General features: G+C 38.6%; 1 protein-coding gene across 3 annotated transcripts in view; it reads left to right on the top strand.

The window, feature by feature from the left end:
- Positions 1-25,055, top strand: part of Trmt11 (tRNA methyltransferase 11 homolog) — a 116,621-nt gene that overhangs the window by 44,982 nt on the left and 46,584 nt on the right. The window contains exon 13 of one of the 3 annotated variants that reach the window (XM_004673307.3): positions 16,090-16,676. The exons of the other annotated variants lie outside the window; for them this stretch is intronic. Coding sequence (XP_004673364.2) covers positions 16,090-16,221 — 132 coding nt within the window. The 3' untranslated portion in view covers positions 16,222-16,676. Of the gene's footprint in view, positions 1-16,089; positions 16,677-25,055 lie in introns of those variants that run through there. 3 annotated transcript variants of the gene reach the window in all.

Below are 25,055 nucleotides of genomic sequence, written 5' to 3'. Positions count from 1 at the left end.
TTGATTTTGGCAATGAAAGACTATTAATTTCGATTTATAAACTTTGGCATACTGAGTCTGCTGTCACTTGTTAGGTTTAATTTCAGGATAACTTTTAGCTCATTTGATATGTTGTTACAGTGTTCTGTTATTTAAAGTGCAAGCATAAGTTATAAAAATTGTCAAGAAATGGCTATTTTGTAAATTTTATATCTTTCCATTATTAGCTGTAGTTTTTAGATTTGTTTATTATGTATGCTTAGTGAATAAGTAAATTCTGTGTAACCATGTAACAGTTAGGAAGTCATGCCTGGTAGGAAGAGCCATTTTTTTGTCATTATTTCTCATAGATAGGGTTTGGAAGGTAAATACATGAAAAGTAACACTTTTATAATACTTTATTTTTTAAAATTATTTATTTATTTATTTGAGAGCGACAGACACAGAGAGAAAGACAGATAGAGGGAGAGAAAGAGAATGGGCGCACCAGGGCTTCCAGCCTCTGCAAACGAACTCCAGACGCGTGCGCCCCCTTGTGCATCTGGCTAACGTGGGACCTGGGGAACCGAGCCTCGAACCGGGGTGGTTAGGCTTCACAGGCAAGCGCTTAACCGCTAAGCCATCTCTCCAGCCCTATAATACTTTATTGTTTATAAAGCTTTCTTATCCATTTGAGAGAGAAGAAGTGGCATTAAACTAGCCTAGCTTTAGTAAGTGGCAGATGTGAAACAAAACCTTGTTTTTGTATTGGAAATACTATTTTTCTCCTCTACATCATATTGCCTTGCTACCCAAACACTTTTTTTACCTTTAGGGTATGGTGAGATTAAAAGGTAAACATTCTAAGGGCTGGGTATGTAGCTCCATGGTAGAGGGTTTTTGTATTGTGTGCAAGGCCCTAAGTTTAATCCCCAGCACTGCAAACATTTAAAATATCTCCTTTTAGTATTTGCAAGCAGAGGGAGGGAATAGGTACAAAAGGGCCTCTTGCCACTGCAAATGAACTCCAGATGCATGTTCCAAAACATAAATATTCTTAGGCATTACATTATTAGTTTCTGTTAAAGACAGTCATTGTTTGCCCCTCCTGTGCTTATTACTAGTACTGCCTAGGAGGCCATGGCTATGTTTTATTTTAAAGTAATTCTTTTTTAATTAATTAATTTATTTGTAAACAGAGAGAGGAGACAGACAGACAGAGAGAATGGGCACGCTAATGCCTCTCGCTACTGCAGAGAAACTCCAGAAGCATGCACCACTTTGTGTATCTGGCTTTATGGGAACTGGAGAATTGAACCTGGGGTCCTTAGGCTGCACAGGCAAGCCTCTTAACTGCTATGCCATCCCTTCAGCCCAAAGATGTTTTATTAGGGTTCATTCCCCCTCTTCATGTGACATTTAATTGATGTGGTTCTCGTTATTTATAGGAAACATTTTTCTTATATAAAAATACTGACCTCCACAAAAGAAAAAAAAAAGTACTGATTCCCAGTGTTGTCTAGTCAGTAAGAATACATCTACATTGGTTATGTATTCATAAAAACCTCCTGAGAATCTGTACATTGTCAGTGGCTCCTGCTAGGATCTGCTTAGACTAGATGAAAAATACCTAAACTTTCAAAACTTTCTTGAGTCTTTTATTTTTATTTTTTATTATTTTAGTGTGAGGTAGAGTTTCACTCCAGCCCGGGCTGACCTGGAATTCACTATGTAGTCTCAGGGTGGCCTCGAACTTATGGCGATCTCCCTACCTCTTATCTCCTGAGTGCTGGGATTAAAGGCGTGAGCCACCATGCCTGGCTTCTTGAGATCTTTTAAAAAATTCATTCAGGACTGGAGAGATTGTTCAATGGTTAAAGGCAGTTGCTTGCAAAGCCTAGTGGCCTGAGTTCAGTTACCCAGTAACCATGTAAAGCCAGATGCATAAAGTAGCTCATGTATCTGGAGTTTGTCTGCAGAAGCAAGAAGCCCTGGCTTGCCCATAACTCTCTTCCTCTCTCAAAATAAACTAGTAAATATAAAAAAGAATTCATTCAGTTTTTTTAGTCCACAATAAATACCTGTTTAATTATAAACACATTATCATGATCATCATTATTAAGTAAGCCGTTTAGTTACCTTATATTCTTAACCACTTGATAGCTGAAGTATATTTTATTCTAAGCACTATGTGAATATTAATTTAAGCCAAAGTTATAAAATTGTGTGAGCTAGTGGCCTTTAATTTTTATAGCCAAGCATAATTCTGATGGCTTAAACTATAAAATACTAGTAGGTCATAGTGGCAAGAAGATTTATGTAATTCTTTTTTAATTTGGTTGAATAAAATCTTCAACAACATAAAGCTGATGAATACATTAATGAGAAATGGATTATGTCCATCTGTGTTTATTAAAGGACTGAAAGATTATGAATCTGAAAATAGTCTAACTGTAATCTTTAAATGAGGAAGGTAGAAGATAGACAACAAGAATTAAAGTTAGTTCTTTCTGATTGGCTTTTGCTTTTGAAATACTTTATGATTTTAGGAAATTTATTTTTTTAAATTTTTTAAATTTTTGTTTATTTTTAGTTATTTGAGAGTGACAGATAGAAAGAGAGAGGATGAGCGCACCAGGGCCTCTAGTCACTGCATATGAACTCTAGATGCATGCTCCACCTTGTGCATCTGGCTTACGTGGGTACTGGGGAATTAAGCCTTGAACAGGGTCCTTAGACTTCTTAACAAGCAAGCACTTAACAGCTAAGCCATCTCTTCAGCCTGATTTTGGGAAGTTTCTTATCAAACCTTTGCATTTCTATTTCTATTTCCCTTTTGAATAGAACTATGAAAGACTAAAAGTGTAGTTAATATTTTACTTCATAGTGGAAAAAATACAGCAGCATCACACTGTGTAAAGGCAGGGTAATTGAACAGAAGCTCATTCAGTGTCTTAATATTACTCCCACAATATAAAATGTCAGCTTTTAAAAATATTCAGCATAAGATAGGAAATTAGAAGGAAACAAATTTATGTAATGTATAAATGGTTTTAGCTTGAGGTATTTGAATATGTCTCCTGGCAACAGGTATAAGTGTGGAAATACTACATATCTTGCTGATGTCTGGATCCTACAGTGCATACTGCTGTTTGATGTGACTTTGCTGAAGGCACAGAGGGCATACAACTCTAGGTCTACTATGCATTTTGTCATTATTTCTCTTAGATATGGTCTGGAAGGTAAATAAATGAAAAGTAACACTTTTTAAATATGTTATTGTTTATAAAGCTTTCTTTTCCATTTGATTATTATTTTCTCATTTAGAGATGAAGTGGCATTAAACTAGCCTAGCTTTAGTAAGTGGCATAGATGAAACAAAGCCTCATATCTGTATTGTATTGTATCTGTATTTTTTCCCCTAAAATACATTGTACTAGAATCTTGACAATGGTCAATTCCAAACTATTGGTATGAACTCCAGATGTATGGGCCACTGTGCGTCTGGCTTTATATGGGTATTGGGGAATCAAACTCAGGTCATTAGGCAAATACCTTAGCCACTGAGCCATCTCTCCAGCCCAGGAGTATTTTTTTTTTAGCTGTTTAAGTGACAGATTTTCTACTTTGTAATTTTTTTCCTTATTTTCTTGTGGTTATTTAACTTAAAATTTTCTCTCTAGCTTTTTTTTTTTTTGTCAAATTCAAATGTGAATTGGTATCCTTTTCTTAATATATAAACCTCTCAGGATCCAATGCCGAGATTTTAATGTGCATTTTATAACCTACACTCTAAATGTGTGGGTTAATGAATCAGCTATAAAATGGATAGCTAGCTGTGTATGGTGGCACATGCCTTTAATCCCAGCACTCAGGAGGCAGAGGTAGGAAAACCGCCATGAGTTTGAGGGCACCCTGAGACTACCTAGTGTATTCCAGGTCAGCCTGAGTTAGAGTGAGACCCTACCTCGAAAAACAAAACAAAAAAAATGGATAGCCATGTAGCCATTGCCAAGGTCAAGTTTACAGAGTAGTGGCATATTCCAGAAACATCCCTGTGTTGCAGCCATTCTGCTCATAAGCACTCCCCCATGTAGGTGAAAGCAGTATTCTTCATGGTAATCACTTTCTTGCTTTCTTTTGCAATATTACCAGTGTTCAATTTGTCCCTAACCAAAACGGTTCTGCCTAGTTTTGATATTTATTTAAATGCATATGCATGTACATTGTTTATTTTAATGAATTATGAAAAATTTTTTAAAAGTTACTTAGAAGAGAAATTGTTTCCAAATTAAAGTGAAAGCTTATATTTCGATGTCCATACATGATGTTGTAAATTATTAGTCCTTTGCTGTTTAAGAAGGTAAGATTCTTCATAATTTTAATTGAATAATATATACCATAAGTAACAAATTCTTATTAAAGTTTTAGTCAGTATGTTGACTCCATTTTTTAATATGTGACACTCAGTTTTGAATCTTACAAAGCAATAGGTTTTAAGAAATAGCATATGGAATATGCTGATCATGGTAAATATGAATATCCACAATGTTCTTTCTATAAAGGGAGAAATTATGTGCTGAGTGCTAGATGTCAAAGTTCAGTCATTAATTGTCACTCACTGTCAGACTCTAGATAAGACTTTATAGGTATTATTTTTTGTAGGAGTTAGGCAGCTTAATATCTTGAAATTAAATTTTTATAAGTAGTTGAATAAATGTAAAAATATGTAATTTAGGAGAAAGCATTTCACCCTAACTGTATTTTCATTAAGAATAATACTACAGATTTCTCTTAATAGTATTCGATGCCAGACTTTTGACCTGGTTGTCCTTGGTTTGGAAATGGCCTTGTGCTGTTTATAGTTGTATAATGTTAGCACAAGTGGTTTCTATAGCTACTGTCCAGTACCAGATGGAGAACAGTGGGAAGCTTTGATAAGGAGAGCAGGATTTTTAAACAAAAGCCGGACATGGGTAATTACCCTGGGGCTGAACTGAGGCCTGTTATATTCAGCATGATCACTTACATTTCATTTCACCCTGTTGATTACAAGAAAACCAGTCTGCTGCTCTTCTCTTTGCCTTCTTCACACTTTATTTAAAGATATTTATCATCCCTTAAATCGGTTCCATGAATCCCAGTCTTTATAGACAAAATGAGATGAACACCCTAGTTTGATAGTATTGATTTTCATTTATCATAGAGTAAGTTTCCTAAGCCATTTGTAAGTCAAATGTTTGCAATGAAACTACTTTTTATATAAACTCCTGTCATTTTGAGACTATAAATGACTTAAGGTTAACACTAGTGAGGTAAAAAAATCATTATCTCATTATCAGAAACTGTCACTTAGTAGAAACAATTAGCAAATAAGCCATGGTTTTCTGGCAAATGACTTAAGAGTCCCTACAAGTTCATCCTCTAGAAAAGGGGAGATTTCTTGAGTTTATAGAACAGTGATTTTATAACTTATCCTTGGATATTCTTGATGAAGTTATGGAGATTCTCCTAGTAGGGAAGGGTATTAACCAGGTCCATGTTGGCTCTAGACCAAATGCGGGTAGGTGATGGTGAGAGAGGAGAGAGGCTTTATAGCTTATCAGAAGCCAGTTTATAATGGAGGGTAGGTGTCAAGGGAGAGAGGAACTTGAAACTTGGTGCCAGCTGACTAAGCTTTTGTTGAGAGTAAGGAACCATACTGTAAGAATTCAAGGAAAAGTGAAGTTTTAGAATAGATGCTGTGAGTAATGAGACATAAAATTATATCATATAATTTTTATATTCAAGTACATTTTTAATATGTTTTCTTGTTTAACTTGATTGCATGTTCCTGGAGGAGAAAGCCTTGGCTTTCATCACTCTTCATTGCTTTCACCAGGCCCTGTTTGTGAAGTGTTGGGGTTAAATAGACTAGGTTTAGTTCTTATCAGTAGAGAACTTGTACATCAGGAGAAGTGATCACTTAGACCATTCCAACCCACTGTGGGGTTGGGAGTGATGGGTGAGCTGTGTTGCACAAACACAAGAAAATCTTTACCTGAGTAGCTGAGGCTTTAGGCAAGAGAGGTGGCTAATATGGTAGGGACTCTGTTATTTTAAGTAGAGTACAGCGGGAGGAGAAATGTTGTGAAATGTACAGGAAGTCCTGAACACTTCAGCATGGCTGAAATACTGAGTGCTTGGGAAAGAAACAGTTGGAAATGACATGAAAAACCAAAGGAATTCCCAGTACAAAGGCCAGCTTTAGGTTTATCCTACCATGATGGCTGGCCCATGAAGGATAGTAATTAAGAGTGGCAGAAGGTCACCATAATGTTTGTAGGTAGATTTGAGTTGTGGGGGGATGCCTGTGGTTCTCTCAAGTAGTTAGTCAAAGATGATGAAACTATAAATCAAAAAGGACAGAAATGGAATTGTAGAGGAAATAATGACAAGAGACTTTACTGGGGAGGTGTACAGACTTGGTGACTGAATAATAGAGGTGTAAGTGATTGGAATTAACTTAGAGATCTGGCTTGGAACAATTGAACAAATGATAGATTTTTTTGTTTGTTTGTTTGTTTTTGTTTTTCAAGGTAGGGTCTCACTCTATCTCAGGCATCTCAGGTTGGCCTTGAACTCATGACAGTCCTCATACCTCTGCCTCCTGAGTGCTGGGATTAAAGGAGTGTGCCACCACACCCAGCTAGATTTTTTTTTTTTTTATCTTCATTTCTCATAAGGACTGTGGGTAGCATACTATTTTACTTACCTATTGTAATATTCTTTTAGGTGGCTTCTGTGTTTCAACAAATTCTTCCATTTCATTTACTATACAGTGGTCAGAGTATCTTTCAGAATGGAAATAGAGAACCATATTCCATTTTTAAAATCACATCAATGACTTTCCGTGGAATTTGGAGTAAAATTCCAGATCCCTCTTATATAACCTGTATGCCTCCTCAGTCTATTCCTGGCTTGTCTCAAGTTTCCCATTGTGTCATGTACCCTTTTGTTGTTTTATGTTCATTTGAGACAAGGTGTCATACTGGTCTAGGCTGGCCTAGACCTTTTGGATTTCCTCCTGCCTCAGTATCCCTAGTGCTGTGATTATAGGTGTGACCTACACTGGACTTCCAACCTGCCCTTGTTCATCAGGCCTGAACTACATGGGCTTCCTTACAGGTTCCAGAGTGGACTCACTTTTTCTAGGCTCAGAGTTTATTTATGCAGTGTTTTGACTCTGGAATGTTTCTGTCATCTGTTTTTCTATTAATAAGTTCAATTAAGTTCACTATGTCTCAGATAAGTACCCTTTCCTTAAGGAAGCTTTTTTTGTCCTCCTTTACCCCTCTAAATAGATGTCTCCTTATATTCCTATGGTACTTTTTCTTCCTAGCATTTATTAAAAGTCTGTAGGTGGATGCTTGCTTGTGTATTTTGTTTCTCTCCCACCAGTATGCAAGGTCTGTGAACTCAAAGATTTCCATTCTTCCTCACCACTTAACAACTATATAATGGAATGAATGGTAATGGTTCAGTGATTATTTAGGATCCTGAGAGAAAAGCAATCTTGTTGAGCAGTGTTTAAATCATCCATTTAAAGAGAGAGTAGGAATAGGTAATTATAGCTAATTAGAAGCTCCCGTTTGAAATAAATGGAATTTTACTATTACCTTTGTGCTATTTGGGGAACACAGCCCTGAATTTATAGATTAATTCCTGCATTATTTTTTATTCAGGAGTGGGCAAACTGTTTCTAGAAGCAAAGCCTGAGAAATAGAACTAATTTTGGGGGATAACCAGTCCAGAAGTGGGCTAGCTGTCTCTAGCTGCAGTCTGAGGAAAAAAAGATGCTGAAGAGAAGTTTAATTTCGGCCATAAGTAAACCTGCTGTTTCTGCTGTTCTGGTGTTACTATTGCTGTAGCTTCCTCTGCATACAGGTATTCATTGGCATTTTTATTGAACAGACAAAACTCAGTAATATGTGAACAAGTAGTGCATTATATGAGCAAAGGGTAAGGAACTGTTGACTTTGGATAATCCTTAAACATTTGTTAAAGAAAGGGATTTAGGGCTGGAGAGACAGCTTAGCCGTTAAAGCGTTTGCCTGCAAAGCCAAAGAACCCAGGTTCAACTCCCCAGGACCCATGTAAGCCAGATGCACAGGGGGCACATGCATCTGCAGTTCCTTTGCAGTGGCTGGAGGCCCTGAGTGCCATTCTGTATTTGCCTCTTTTTCTCTCCCCACTCTCTCTTTTTCAAGTAAATAAATAAAAATAAATTTAAAAAGAAAAAAAGAGATTTAGGGATACAACTAGCTGGACTCTGTTGATCCAGGAAACATGCACTCTGATCACAAACATAATCCCATTAAGCCCACCTGTTTTCTTCAGTGCTATCATTAGCATTTCTTTTTTTTTTTTTTAATTTATTCATTTGAGAGCGACAGACACAGAGAGAAAGACAGATAGAGGGAGAGAGAGAATGGGCACTCCAGGGCTTCCAGCCTCTGCAAACGAACTCCAGATGCGTGCGCCCCCTTGTGCATCTGGCTAACGTGGGTCCTGGGGAACCGAGCCTCGAACCGGGGTCCTTAGGCTTCACAGGCAAGTGCTTAACCGCTAAGCCATCTCTCCAGCCCATATCATTAGCATTTCTGATGCATGGTCATAGTCAGCCTCACGTTGCTGGGATGAACCTTCAAACCAGACACAGTTATGGGAGGAAGGAAATTTATTTGAAACTTAGAGATCTAGGGCAAGTTTCATAATGGTGAAAGAAGCTGGCCCTATTTCACTGGTACAGGCACAGAGAAATACCACGATCAGCATCATAAGCATGCACATTCCAAGAATCCCAGGCAGAGCTCAGACACTCTACATTCCTTTAGGCTGGCAACTGATCTGGCCCCAGTAACACCTTGGGCTGGACCCCAGGATCTGCCCACAGTGACACGTCCTCCAGCCAGTAGGCTGGAAATTTCAAGTTACAGCTTTGAAGTCCTGAATATATTGGAGGTCTTCCATTCAAACTACCACATCTGCCCCTGGCCCCCAATAAATTCATTCTAAGTTGTATTTAGTTTAACTTCAAAGGTCCACATAGTCTACCAGGGTAAGATTGTTCAAAAGTCCCAAGTCTAATCTGAGATTTAAGACTCTGTTTGTTGTGAGTCCTGTAAAATCAAAATAAGTTAATATACCTTAAACATATAAAGGTACATAGTAAACATTTTTGACTGCTATAAGGCATAACAAGGAGAGACTAGGCCAATGCAAACTCAACCATCAAGCAAACATCTGCAGTTCAAGTCTGATACCATAACTAGTGACTGACAGTCTTTGGATTTTCCAATTCTGCCCCTCCAGCTGGACTGAGTAGCCAGAGAAAACTTTCATCGTGAGCCAGCAGTGATCCATGTTAGCCCTTCTATAGTCCTGATATATCCAAAATATTTTGCAAATCATGGTTCATCTTCTAATGGCCTATAAGGGTCATCACAGCCCTGCCTATTTACCATGTCTCAGCAGTGGCTTCTGGGACCATGTGCACTTTATGACCCACTCCACACATTTTTCATGCTTCTAACACCAATACCAAGTGTGTAGGACACAGCTATAATCTTGATTCAGGAAAGAGATAAATTGTGACCTTGAAGAGCCATTTCCTTCAAGTCCTTTTAAAAGAGGTTGCCTTTCTACCAATTAGTCTTTCCTCAGGGATCCTTTCCATTGTTTCAATGTAAAGCAGTTGGGCCATTCTTAGTCATGGTAATATCTCCTTAACAATAGCAGCTTCAGCAACCAATCTCAGTGCCCGTATTTTAAACTTGCTTATGTTTTTTCCAACTTTAAATCTTAAATTTCTCAGTTCTATATCTTTTGTCAAGCACAGCAGTCTATTAAAAATTTAACTGTGATCGAACTCTCTTGGCATGGGCAGCAGAATATAGCCAGCACTTCACTTCTGCCAGTAGCTCAGTGTCAACAAAGTTCTCTGTAGCTCTCTCTGCAGTTGGCATTTTCAAATTCTTGCCAGAATAGCCCATAAAACTTGGCTTACTGCTCTGGAAGGTGTTATCAGTTGCAGGTACCAAGTCCATGTCCATTCCTCCAAAACAAAAGCTTCAAAAGATAAAATAAATCTACCTGGTCCTATTTATCATCCCCACTGCTGGTACCAATTCTGTAGTAGTCAGTTTCACATTGCTGGGATGAATTAGACACAGTTATGGGAGGAAGGGAATTTATTTGAAGCTTACAGATCCAGGAGAAGTTTCATAATGGCAAAAGAAGGTAACCCCCTTTTACTTGTCCACCCAGAGAGAAATACCACCATCAGCACCATAAGCAAGCACACTCCAGGAACCCTAAGCACTCTTCATACCTTTAACCTGGAAACAGATCTGTCCCCAGTAGAACATAGAGCTTGACTCTAGCATCTGCCCACAATGACACCTCCTTAGCCAAGAGGCTGGAACTTTAAATTGCAACCTTGAATAAAACTCCTGAATCTGTTGTGGGACATCCATTCAAACTACCATACACATGTATGTGTGCTTTGAGTCCAGAGTCTAACCAGGCCTCTGAGGAAATTGGATAAAGAGCATAGTTTAAGATTTGTTAGAATTCTTAAACACTGCTTGTTATAATTGGTCATTTGAGCTGTCCAGGCCAAAGGTATATACAACAAGGCACAGGAAACCTTGTCACATTGCTATAAGTGGGTGGACTACAAAGTTGTAAGATTTAGCTTTTAGATCAAGTTACAAATAAATAATTCAGCATCTCACAGCAATAATCTCAGAAAAAGACAATAATAATATAATAAATAATATAGTATAATATAATAAATAATAACTTATTTACAAATCAGTAAAGTCCTTTTTTTTTGGTTTTTCAAGGTAGGGTCTCACTCTGGTCCAGGCTGACCTGGAATTAACTCTGTAGTCTCAGGGTGGCCTTGAACTCATGGCGATCCTCCTACCTCTGCCTCCCGAGTGCTGGGATTAAAGGCATGCGCCACCACGCCTGGCTCAGTAAAGTCCTTTAAGAAATATTCCCACAGTTTTTTCCCATAATTTATTCTCATATACCCTGACATGACTCTTCAAAAACCACATGCATTGTCTTTCATTTAAGGAGGAGATGATATAAGAGAATGACAAGTTCTTGAGAGAAGGCAGTATCTGTGAAGGTAGTTCACCTAAGGAGTTCTTAATGGTGACTATTCCCTTACAGCTGAGCAGTTTGAATACCTTTTGAAATAATGTATTTAAAATTATTTTATTTATTTGCAGAGAGAGACTATGAATTGCTGTGCCAATGTATCTAGCCACTACAAATGAACTCCAAGTGCATATACCACTTCATGCATCTGGGTTTACATGGGTACTGGGGAATCAATAAACTGAGGTTGTTAGACATTGTAGGCAAGTGCCTTGACTATTGACTCATCTTTCCAACCCTGAAATACATATTCTTATCTATGCAATATCATTAGTTCCACTTAAAATATAGTTTCAAATGTTATGATAGTTTTCTTGAGAATGTATTTCCTTTTAATACTAAAAATACTAATTTACAAGTGGATGAAGTGCTTGTTTTTAGTGTCCTTAATGCTATCACTTTATGTACCGTCAAGCTGTAAAAACCTATTCAGAACTAGCTGGACATTCTGGAGGCAGAGGCAGGAGGATTGAGAGGTCAAGGCCAGCCTGAGCTGTGTGTGTGTGTATACCACATACATACATACATACATACATACATACATACACACATACACACACACACACATATACATACATACATACATACATACATACATACATACCAATTGATTTGAATACAGGCTACATTATATACTTTTCCTTTCTTCTGGGGGAGACTTGTATTTCTAGTTGGCACAAGATAAATAGTCTCACTGTAGAATTACTGAAATGCATGTGTGTTTTCCTATTTCTACAATGTGAGAAAGGTATGATTCTAGGTGTTTAGAGCAATCAGGACCTTCTAAGAGCTACAGAAGTAGAGTGTTCCCGACTGTCTGATGTGTACTCTGCTCACTGTGAAACAGTATTTCAATCCCCGGTAGGAAATCCTATCAAGAAGGGTTTACCTGCAATTACCTGCAGAGGGCAGTATACACATGAAAATGAACTGCTGATTTGTAAGGCTTCCTTTGGCTGCTTTGGCAAGTGCCTCAGCGTTTGTAGAGTGGTTTATGTTTAGAATTAGCAGTACTGATAGGACAGGAAATTGGTTGGGTGGGACAGTGGTTAAAGGGGTTCTGTCTAAAAGTTTAGATCTGAAATATGCACTACCATAAAGTTGCTGTTCAGTGAGGAATGTCCTCTACATGTCAAACTCCCATTTTGAAGGACCCACTAATCTACCATGTGGGAAATTAACTCCTTTGCTACTGTGTTAGTGGAATTTCTACTTTTAAAAAAGAGAGAAATATAATGGAAAAGGCATGGGCTTTTGAAGTCTGATTTTGGTTGCAATCTGGTGGTGCTGTTTCCCAGCTGCATGACTTGTGCAGATTGTTTAAATCCTTTCAACCTCTGATTCTTGAGCTGCAAAATGTAGATAATAATCTGCTGTGAAAAGATGCAGAAAATTAAATAGTTACCTTATGTATGACACAGAGTTGATGGCAAATATGTAGTAGCTCTTCTTTTGAATCAGCTTGTATGTTTCTTTAACATCTATAGTTGCTGATTGTCTCAAAATGATGAATGAGACATCTGAAAGCTGTACATTTCTATTATGTAGCCATCTGTGCCTAGCATATTTAACCTGCAGAAACTAGTTTCTGGTTTTAAAATAATGATAAGCTGTAATGTAGTCAACAATTAATATTTTGTTCATTTTTTGATTACTATTGATAGGAAATGTGAGAAAAGTGGCCATTATTTGTTACCATAATTTTCTTTTTTGACATTTTCTAAGTCTTTGTACATTTTTTGATATAGTTATTATTTACTAAAACTTTTTAGAACTCAGGTTTTAAGATATGTAGATCATTGATAGCTATAGACAGATCTGGAAATGTTCAAGAAACCAAAAGTCAAGCACCAGGCAAGCCTGAAGGGTAAGGAGATCAAAGGCTGTGTGCTTGAGGACACTCTTCTCATTTTAAGTAAACACTTTGCCTTTGAGATACGAGTTAAAAAAATACCTGCAGATATTCTTGTTGGAGATATGAGTAGAGAAGGTGTTGAAAAATATGTGAGTGGAATATCATCATCTTACACATGAGTCTGGTAGAATAAACCAAAGATAGGATGAGAGAGAAGTAGAGAAAGGAGAAAAGAAAAGTTGACTTGCACATTGCAGTAACATACATACAGAATGCATGGGCAGTTTCTTTTGTAAGCGAGTGTAGGTATGTCAGGTAGCATGCATGCAATGATATGTGTTAGGGCAATGATAGACTGTTTCATGAAGAATGTTTTATGAACTGGTACTTTTCCACCTGGTGAAAATAGTAGCCAAGGTCCCTGAAGTGACTGGCTTGTCCTGAAGCAAGACTCACTGCTGCTGGTACTGGACTGGTTCCTGCCTGAACTTTTGCTACACAGTGATGGAGAGCCTTGGGCTTTTTCAGAAGTTCTGTAATAACTGTCCTGTTTCATTATCATGGGGCAATTGATCTTGAGAATGGGGCATTCCAGGACAGGGCCCAAAAACTCATATGATACTAATTCTTCTCTACCATTTGGGAATTGAAGAAAATCAAAGTTTTCCTCACACGCTTACATTTCAGTAGCAAATGGCCTAGGCCAACTTTTCCATTAGTTTGTGTGTCTTTGCTCCCTTGCCCCTGTGGCACTGAACCCTGTCATTCAGGGGTTATTTTCCCTTTCCTGTATTCCTAGGGGTAACAAGTATTTTCTTCCATATGGCTTATTCCTAACTCCTTAAATTTTGATTAGCCCTTCTCCTACCCTGTCCTCTTTCCCATTCCCTCCCCTGATTCTGCATAGATCATTTCATCCCCAGTATTCTGCTTCTCTACTTACATATGTACTGTATCCTCCCTGAGGCCCTCCCCTCTCCACCCTCATGGCCCCTACTTCCTGGCCTCTAATACTGACTTTTATTCCAACTCACATACAAATCTAAATATTTGTAGCTAAGATCCACATCAGAGAGAGAACATGCAGCATTTGATTTTCTGAGCCTGGTTTACTTCACCTAGTATAATCTTTTCCAGATCTACCTATTTCCCTGAAAACTTCATAATTTCATTTTTCTTTACAGCTAAATAAAACTCCATTATATAAATATGTCACATTTTCATTATCCATTCATCATCTAGGGCATCTAGGTTGGTTCCATATCCTAGCTATTATGAGTGAATGAAGCAAACTTGTTATTCTTTAGTTGATAACCAAATTAGATATTGTATGTAACCCAGAAAATCATTGGTATGTTTTCATGTACATGTAAGAATTGGAACTGTAACATAGTATCATAAAAGGTAAGCAGTCACCTATTTATTTTTGATGTCCCTAGTGCTAGGGATTCAAGCCAGAGCCTTACAAATACTAGACAGATAATCAAATATTCAGCCACTCAACTATATCTCTCCGGTACAGAATTTCTTGTTTTGTTTCTGTTTTTTTGTGGTGCTGAGACTAACCCAGGGCCTCACGTATTAGGTAGGGGCTCCAACATTGTGCAGTGTCCCAGCAGTAATTTTTAATAATTTTATGAGTGTAACAAATGTGTTACATAGTAGCTTCTGAATAAATAAATGAGCACTTGTGTTGGCCAAACCTGAGTATTAATGTTAATATAATAAAAAGGTGGAAGATACTCTTACATAGAAGTAAACAAAACATACAAAAGTATTTTGAGGACTGTTGTATTCCAGATACATTTAGCTACCATTTTGAGACCAAAATTAAGATTAGGCAGTAGATATTTTGGCTAAGTCTTCACACCTATTATTTATTTGATTTATTTACTTATTTATTTATTTGAGAGAGGCAGATAGAGAATGAGCATGTCAGGGCCTTTGCCCACTACAAATAAACTACAGACATGTCTACCTCCTTGTGTATCTGGTTTATGTGGGTCCTGGAGGATTGAATCTGGGTCCTTTGGCTTTGCAGGCGAGTACCTTAGGTGCCGAGCTATCTGTCCAGCCTGATACCTATTTTGTTTTAAAAAATCACATTAATCCATGTGTAATTGAATATGAGTTTTCAGAAGTATGTAGGATGGACTGGAGAGATGGCTTAGCTACTGAGGCACTTGCCTGCAAAGCTTTCAGGTTCCATTCTCCAGGTCCCACATAACCAGATGTACAAGGTGGCACGTGCATCTGGATTTGGTTTGCAGTGGTTAGAGGCCTTGGCACACCCATTCTCTCTCTGTTTTCCTCTCTCCCTCTCTTTCTCTCTCTCTCTCTCTGGGTCAAATAAAAACTACATAGGATATGATATTTCTAAGTATTTTACTTTCTATAATTTGCAATGGTTGTGAAGTTGGATGAGAAGCTGATGTTTCAGGGTTTCCTGCCTGTCTTCCTCCCTCAGTTTTCTAAGCCAAAAATATGTTGGACATTCTAAGCAGGATGACCTTCCAGTGCCCAATAAGTCTCCAGTCTAACTACTGTTTCTTAGTTGTCTATGAAGTCTAAAAGTGGGGAGATTTCTGTCCACCCAATAGCTTCATGCACTGTCAGAGTCATTTATTGCATTAATGGGATATGGTTATAGCTTTGAGCTTTTATGTGACATTACTGAAGTTGTGTATGATATTACAAAAATACAACAATTTTTTTTTTTTGGTACACATATTTCTCTTGAGTAGAAACTTCTTAACTTAATCATTCTTAGCATTAGTAGCCCTGAATGGTTTTAGTGTGTACTCAGAAGAAAGTTGGGTTCTGCCCATTCTTTCTGGGACATTTCTCTTTGCCTTCTGTGAGTACTAACAGTGTCTGTCCTCTGTGTAGAGAACTGTGTGGATCTAATGAGGTGAGGTAAAGCACGTTGAGGATCCAAGCATGAGGCAGAGTAACTTCAAGCTGTAAAGCAGAGCATGGGACCCCCAGAGTGTGACTGTGATGGCTGCAGGCTAAATAAGTAACTTACCTGTTTTTATGTTCTGTGTGTTTCTACCATCCAGAACCGGGACCAGTATTCACACCTGCTAAATGATTGCTTTCTGCCATACCAAGGTCATAATTCCTTCCGTGAGAAATATTTTAGCGGTGTAACAAAAAGAATTGCCAAGGAAGAAAAATCCAACCAGGAATGAAAAATGAAGATTTTGATAATAAAGATTAAACATTTGATAGAAAAGACATCTAGATGTGAACTTTCTTGTGTGATTCTGAAAACAGGCTGTTTTAAGTTTTTTGTATAAAAAGCAAGTGCTTTAAAGCAAATTGAGCAGCTTTGTTTTATACATTGTTCTGTTGTAGTTGTTAAAAGGCCCTTTGATTAACATTATGTATTTTTGAGTATTAATGTTACGTGACCTAACTTGTATATTTTTTACAATCTACAAAAAAATTGTTGACTTTAACCATATCTGTCATATATCTAGTAGGCAATTAATGGTTAAGGTCAGCCTGGGCTTGAGCAAGACCCTACCTCAAAAAACAAAAAATTTAAATAAAAAAAGAATTTTATTCATTTGATAAGTTTTAGTTTGGCTAAGTTGCCATTGGCTTACATTGTCACTAATAAACTATGTTAGAATCTTTTAAATTATGTTGTATTCTGTGCTTTTTATTGGGGGAGATATGAGGACCGATGTATTTTGATCGCCAAATTTTAGAGAGGAATGTCAGCAGTAGTGTTACTGGTGCAAAGGAAGGCTGGGGCCTGACCACCTGCAGACTCCAGACCTCTTAGGCCTTGTGCACATCTGTAGCTAGTCTATGCTTTGGATTTACTCTTACATTCCTAAGTCCTGACTGTTGGTCAAGTTAACTGCCCTCAAGTTTTGGTTTAGAAAGTAACTGATAGTTGAACACAGTAACAACAACTCAATCCTAGATGGCCCCCTAATGGTATTATGCCTAATCAGTACTCTTTGAAATAGAAGCTCTGTTTTTCTTGAAGGAGAAACGTTGCTGAGTCTACACTGTATCCACCATGGAAATACCTTCTTTGAAAAACCACTATACCCATTCATTCTGGATGCTAATAGCCTTTTGCCTTTGGTGGTCAAATGTACCTCAGCAGGGTGGCAGTAAATGGATCCTCTCTTTAACCAGAGCCTATTTTTATTTACTTTATTTTCATTATTTCAGTGTGACTCTTGACTTTTATGAACTCACGATATTACATGACTCCAGAGCTCCATAGACCAGTACTGACCAAGCAGAGAGGGGTCAAGCTCTCTGCTTCATTTTCCTTGTCTTGTCTTGAGCTCTGGATTTCAGCAGCAGATCAAAAACATTTCAGTGATTGTTTTGTTTGGGTTTCTGGATGTGATTTGTGGCACACTGGGGAAAATCTAAAAGTATTCAGGGATGATTTATTTTCAATATTTCTGTTATACGCCATCTTATTTAAAATTTTTTGAGGTTATATGAGGGGTGAGTCTGAAACTTTGTAGCTGACTCAGTTGGAACATGAGATTTTTAGTTCAGCCCTCTCTTTTGGATTGTCACACAACTTAATCCAAATAAATTGTTCTGGAAATTTGCAACATTAATTTTAGTCACTTTATGCTTAAAAATTATCCAACAGTAAAATTTCAAATTATTTTTATTACTATTAATTTAGGTCTCCTGAACTTTTAAGTTTCTTAATTTGAAGCGGATTTTTATACTTATTAGTAGGTGCAATTTCACTAAATTCAGTATAAATTTATGGTGGTGTTCCAAAGTTAAACTCATAAATGAAACCTGATAATTTCAACTGATTTTGATTTTAGAGAATAGGTCCTAAGCCCTTTATTGTAGAAAGAATGACTTTATTTTCTGGCATCAGATCTTACTGTTTTCTGCACAAGTTACAGGGATGTGTTAGTTTGATATGTGGCCTCTGTGTTCCTCATGTACATACAGCCGGCATAGCATTGAACAGGATGCCAGCATGCACCTCATCCTGAAGTTTGAATTTCCAGTATATTCTGGAAGGGAACCCTAGGTGGTCTGTGGGCTGGCCCATATAATGTTTATAACATGACAAAATCTATAATTTTGCTTCTGGCAGATATTAAATAGCTATAAAATCCGTTACCTTGGTGGTAGTTTTTCAGAAGTGCCTCCTTCCTGTCTATTCTGGTGAGCACTTGGTTTTGCTGTGATAGCTGCAAGGAAATGGTGGAGTAGGTGGTCTTAGGTATGTGTAGCCAAAGTGGACAGCAGATTAAAAAAAAAAGTTTCAAATTTGGTAAAATTTTCTCATCCACTTCCTGCCCAGAGTGAGCCAGCTTACCACCAACTTCCTTCTGACTAACTCTTAAATATTAAGCAATAAAACATTTCAAACTGTAAACTCTGGGAGGTAACTCTGTGGCCACTATTTCCCTAAGAAAACTCCTTTAGATACTACGATTCCTTACATATTTAAGAAAAAATGATAAATTCAAACTAAAAAAACTTAGGTCAAATTTGGTAGAGGAAAGTAAAATGTGATTTAATATCAAAGGTGTACTACATTGAGTATGTTCATGTGATTAGATAGAAAATGAACATTTTGAGGTGTGGAAACAAATTTTGAAGTAGTATGTTTTATACTCAATGTACATTAACGAAGTGGAGGTTTGACTTTCTTTTTAACATCGTTATTATCTAAATGTCCATGTAAGCAAACTGTCTCTTGAACAAAACACCTTTGTTTGGTGTTAGATGAATCTCTGACAGTTATACTGGAAATATTATCAAGTATTGCTTATTGAAAGAAGTATGAAATAAGTTATTGTGGTGGCTTGAATCAGATGCCCCTACCCCATAAACTCGTGGGTTCCCAATGTTTTGTCTCCAGCAGATGGCAATATGGGAGGTAGAGCCTTGCTGGAGAACTTGTATTTTTGGGTTGGGCCTAAGGGTGTTATAGCCAACTCCTCCTTGGCAGAGTTTGGGTCACTCTTCTGCTATTTTCACCTGCTGTGGCAGAATACAATGGATGTCCAGCCTCTGCTCATACCATGCTTTCCTCCACCTTGAAGCTTCCCCTTGAGACCATAAGCCAAAATAAGTCCTTTCCTCCCATCAGATGCTTTGGTTTAGCGTTGTATCCCAGCAACAAGATGGTAACTAAGATGGCAGTCATGTTTCTTTATTTAAAGTAAGATGTGACCTTTTTAGGAAGCAATCTTTTGGTACCTTTCTTCTTGTTGTTTTGGTTTTCTGAGTTAGGGTCTCACTGTAGCTCAGGCTGACCTGGAATTCACTCTGTAGTCTCAGGGTGGCCTCGAACTCTTGGCGATCCTCCTACCTCTGCTCTCAAGTACTGGGATTAAAGGCATGCACCACCACACCCAGCTGTTTCTGTACCATTTTAATACATTTCCCTTGACAAAGCACAATGTAACTGACCTGATCTTAATAGTTCTTATAAGTTAAAAGATTACATAAACTTTGCAGAGAAAACCGCATATGAATAAATCAAACAGTGGAGGGTACGGGTAGAAATGGAGGTGGGTGTTGCTAAGGAAATTGATGGCCTCGTTGTTGACTTGTTTGATCAAAAGAGAATAAATTAGACCAAAATAAAAGCCTTCCCCTGCTTATTTTTTTTTGCAAAAATATGATTTTCTCCATGACAAAGTTACTTAGAGAACTAGACACTTGCAGTAATTTTTTTCTTAGAAAGATTGTATTCATAGAATAAGTGAAGTTTACTTTCATTTCCAATTCACCCACTCCCATTTTTCTCAGATATTTATCTAGTAATGTGGTTTGTAATCCAAACAAAAAAAAGTGCCTTAATCCAGAACATACACATGGACACAATAACACAAGACCGATGGTGTTTGTACTTTCTTAAAACATTGAAATCTTCGCTAGAGAAGAGTGGTTTGCGGACATAAGGTCCAGAGTGTAAAGAATTATAATGGAATGATAAACATATCTCTGATTCTATCTAGCCAGAGAATCAGAGAAACAGCACATTCCTGTCTATCCTTTGGGTGAACACAAACTTCCTAGGGAACCTGACCCTATTCCCTTAAAAAAGGCTTGCCTCAGGATGTTCATATGTTGCACAGTGTGGGAAAAGCACATTGACATTTGGACATAATTGAGGCCAACCTGGAATTTGGCTCTTAATGCCTTTCTTCATAAACCATTGTAGGCACGCTCTTAGGAGGATGGAGGTTTTAATTGTTAAGGCAGTCTCTTAAGAAGCCTGGGTCATAGAATGAAGTGGGACTTAATAGATGAATGTTAGGACAAGCCAGCTTCCCTTACATAACTGCTAATTCTATTTCTTGCGATATTAGGATTGCTTAGTCTATTTTTGTAGAATTTGAAAGTTCTTTCTAAGCTAATCATGTTGTACTTACGCCAACTTGAACTGTCTAGAAAGAAATCTGCTCTAACATTTTAATCTATGACTTTAGAATCTCCCTTTTAATCACACTTCCTTGACTCTCCTGAAACTTTATCAGAAGAACTCTTGTTTTGTCTAAGATCCATCAGTGAAGATTAGCTGGCCTTATGTATGACGTTAAGGCAAATTGAATGAAAAAGGCTGGCTGGAGGGATGGCTTAGCAGTTAAGGTGCTTGCTTGAAAAGCCAAAAGACCCAGGTTCAATTCCCCAGGACCCACGTAAGCAGATGCACAAGATGGCACATGATTCTGGAGTTTGTTTGCAGCAGCTGAAGGCCCTGAAATGCCCATTCTCTCTCTCTCTCTCTCTCTCTCTCTCTCTCTCTCTCTCTCTCTCTCTCTCTCTCTTTCTGCCTATATCTCTAAGAAACAAATAAGCTTTAAAAACAAGTCTGCCTCAAAAGAAAAGATAACCTCTCTGCCTTTCTCCTCTTTCAAATAAATTATATATATGTGGCTGAGGAGAAAAGAAATGTTCAAATGTAAATGATACTTCAGATGGTGATGAAGTTGGTCAAAGCTAGACTTGGTAAACTCTAAAATTTGGTAAGTTCCTTAATATATGTACATGTGTCATGGATTGGAACTCAGTATGGCTGCATACACCTGTAAGCCTAGCATTAGGGAGGCTGAAGCAAGAGGATCATGAGTTTGAGGCCAACCTAGTTTTGTAGACTCTGTCTCAAAATCAAAACTATAAATCATGGACTGTCATATTTTACCACGAATCTGAGTGGTTTCAGTATAAACAAGTTGAGGGTGGTAAATGGTGTTTGTTTTTGCAATGTTTACCTATGAAGTAATTCTCCACAGATATTCTGCAATATATATATCTTTTTAAGCCAGATATTACACTACCTATGTCCAGGACTGTCTTATCCAAGGTGTCTATACAGAGCTAGGTATTGGGAAGAGTCTACTCCAAAGCTCTTCTTCCAGCTCCTAGAACACGGGTCATGTTTTTCTACAGCCTTGGAAAATAATGTCTTCTCCAGAGTAAAAGGCATACTTACTGCCCCTGGTAGAAGGCAGGTTCTCCTTATAATGCAACCCATTGCATGCACAAGTACCCCTTTGGTTCTCCCTAGGTCTTGAGTACCAGAAAGAACTGACTAAAATATACTGGTTATGATGCTGTCATGACTTATAAAATTTTATGTTACTTAGGAGTCATAGCTTCTGCCAGTGTCTGTGAAGTTGGCATGCTTACTTAATAGCTTGCAAAAAAGCAAACTCAAATCATTTATGATTAGTGTTTGTGTGTGTGTGTGTGCACATGTGTATGCATGCATGTTTGTATGTGTGTGAATGCACATGTGTGTGCGCGCAGGTGCACATCTCTCCACCTTGCATTTGGAAACTCACTGAACCCAGAGCTCACTTCAGCTAGCTATCCAGCCCTGAGGTTCCCAACTGGCTCCCCAGTGCTGGGATTATGGGCACACATTTCCAGTCTTCATGCTTGGTTGACAAACACTTTATTGAATGGGCTATTATTCTAGACCCCTTTATGGTTCTTAACAGTTTGGGTAATGAGGGCAGGATGCTGACAAAGACATGGATTACTGGTACATTAACAGGATTTGAAAGAGGTCCATGGAAATTACTAGCAAGATTGTAGGCTTAAGTTGATGATATATGATCCTTGTCTATATTGCCTGTTGATGAGGAGTTGGGGTGGTAGATGTAGGCCAGTTATCCAGAAGCAGGCTCAGAGATTCAGGACCCAGGTGGTCCCTAGGTTTCTGCTGAGCATTCTTTGTTATTGGGTATGGTGTGATTGGTCTTGCAAGTTTCTTCAAAAATATTCTCTTCAGCTCCAGGCTCATTCCACTGAAACAATAATAAAATACATCCTGAGTGGGATGACCACCCACCAACTCTTAGACAGCAGTCTTGTAGATACATGCAATAAGTGCAAAAAGCCAATGGGGCTGGGGAGATGGCTCAGTGGGTAAGAGCACTTGGTTTGCAAGCAGGAAGATGAGTGATGCCAGCATACATGTACAAGCTAGGCATGGCCATGGGTGTCTGTTACCCTCCCCCCGCTAAGGGTGTTAGAGGTAGGAGGGTTGCCAGTTGAACCAAAGCAGGAGGAACTCCAGGGTCAGTGAGAAACTCTCAGGTAAATCAGGTGGGAGAGAGAGAGGAAACCTCATGTCTTTCTCTGGTGGCTGCACAAGGGGCATGCACATCTGCACATGCATGTGCATATACTATACACTCATATGCCACACACACACACACACACACACACACACACACACACACACACTAATTGGCAAAAAATTGGGTGAATTGTTAGAACTCTGGCAATCTTTGCTTAAGAGCTAGAGTGACAGGGTACACAAGACTTGAAGAGTGGCAAGAGCTGGGCTCTGAATGACTTAGCTTCTCCGGGCTGCCAATCATGCCAGCCTTAGAACCATTCCAAGGTTAGTTTTTCTTTGTCTTCCTAGTGGAATCTTGCCATCAGGAAGCTTTGGCATCTCAGGGAGAAATTCCTGAAACAAAGTTTGAGAAGGCATAGGTGAGGCATTGACTGGTGTTTGGGCTATTACTGTTCTTCACTGAGTTCACAATGCTGGTGAAGGGGGCCTAATAGAGAATGAGAAACTCACACAAAGAATTGAACCTTAGGAGACCGCTCTTAGTCTTAGGAGACTGCTTTTTCTGTCATGAAAGGTAAGGACTTAGGAGACATACTTCTTGGCATTGGGGTAGATTCTGCTGAATAAAATGAATCCCTAAAGACCGAGGGGTCCCCAAAACTAAAATAGGGTCCAGATGCTTTTGCTTTGGGTGGAACAAAATCATTGAAATTCCCTCCCTTTCTCTTCCCTCCCTTCTCTCCTTCCTTCTCTTCTTTTCTCTTCCTTTTTGAGTTAGAAACAGTTACCATATTACTCAAAACTGAAAGTAGGGATAAAGCCTTACACGTAGTCATAGAGGCCCCTATCCCATGTCCTTCATTTCTCTTTCTCCTGATCTCAGTTTGTTTAAAAGGAATATTAGAGATGGGGCCAACATTTACTTGTCCCAAAGGAAGCCATATATACCAAAGGCCCCATGTACCCATGTGAGCATGCTAGGGAACCTTGGGGAGGAAAGGGCACTTAGGCTTCTATGGGTATATTGGGTGCAGGTGTCCACACACTGTCTTACCTAGTCCTGTGAGGTATGACCCTTTAAATACTATTGTTCCTACTCCATCTGTGTAGCAGGAATCGATGTGTTTTCTATGCTTAAACTTTCCTGACCATAACTGTTAGAGGGGATCTCTCAATGAGAAGGAATCCCATTTAGATAGATGATAGTATGTCAGAGGCCACTGCTGTTCCCTTTGAGCTACCCAATCTCCCGTTACTGATGATGACTGGTAAAGGTAGAGGGAGACAGCCTCCAGCCTGACGTGCCCTTGGAGTTTTGTACAGAGATTCCTCATCATGGCCACAAGCACCCTTTCTGAATGATACCTGTTTATACACTCATTAAAACTGGTCAGCCAGTCTAGCTGAATTGGTGAAAGAATTAGGGAACTTTAGGTAAAGTGAGAAACCTTGCATCAATAAGGTGGAGATCAACTGAGGAAGACCCTCCCACCCCTGCCCAATGTTGGCTTCTGCTTTGCACACACTTGTACACACAAGTATGCCCACATAATGCAGATACCACATACACACATGCCAAAAGAAAACAACAAAATTAAGCAATTGAAACATCTAGCCTAGTAGGTCCATTTTGGAATGGACCATACAGACAAATTGGAACAGACCCAATAAACCTACCTTGTAAAACAAAACTGACGTATCCCAGAAGGTAGCAGGGTTAGCCCTCATGAGACCCGATTTCAACACAATGGCAGCTCTCTCTTTGGTGTTTACCCAACTCCACTGCCTGAAAGAAGGTCCTCAATAGCATTCTCAACTCATTACTTTTTGGGTTTTCATGGTACATGTGGACAGTACGTGTAGATGGTACTCAGGAGATTCCTTTAAATGCCTGTTTCCTCTGTAACTGCTAGATTGGTTAAGCTGAAACTGGTGGTGTTTTAATAGTATGCCATGGTGTTCAATCCTATGATGCTAGAGACACATAACTTAAAATGGATGTGGTTGGTTTGGTCAGTGGGCAGACTTCAAGACTGTTCGAATTGTTCTGGCCAGTGCCTTTCTTGGTGATCTTAGTCATGTTTGTACTGACTGTTAGGCTGTTTCTAGAATGTATAATTTGATCTGTTGTTTGAAAAACTACCCTGGCAGATTAAAGATCACACTTAGGACTTTGCACAGTGGGAACAGATATGGCTGCTGACAGAACTATTTGGTTATTCAGATCGACACTTACTGCAAGGGGTCGTTCTCTGAAGAGACTGGTGAAAGTCAGCCTGCTCCTCCCAGATTGTTTTCATTGCTGCCTGGGCATCAATGCATTGGACACTGCAGTGAATCCACTGTTACAAACAGGGCACAAATAAAGAATTTCTGTTTCTGACACAGAGGTTACCATTTGGTACTAGATTTGTGACTCTCTTGCCAAAAGTTGTCCTGATTGCCTTGTGGTGAGGGTGTTGTTCC

Source organism: Jaculus jaculus, chromosome 9 (genome assembly GCF_020740685.1).
Source record: "Jaculus jaculus isolate mJacJac1 chromosome 9, mJacJac1.mat.Y.cur, whole genome shotgun sequence".
NCBI lineage: Eukaryota > Metazoa > Chordata > Mammalia > Rodentia > Dipodidae > Jaculus > Jaculus jaculus.
This window is presented reverse-complemented; position numbering and strand designations above follow the sequence as displayed.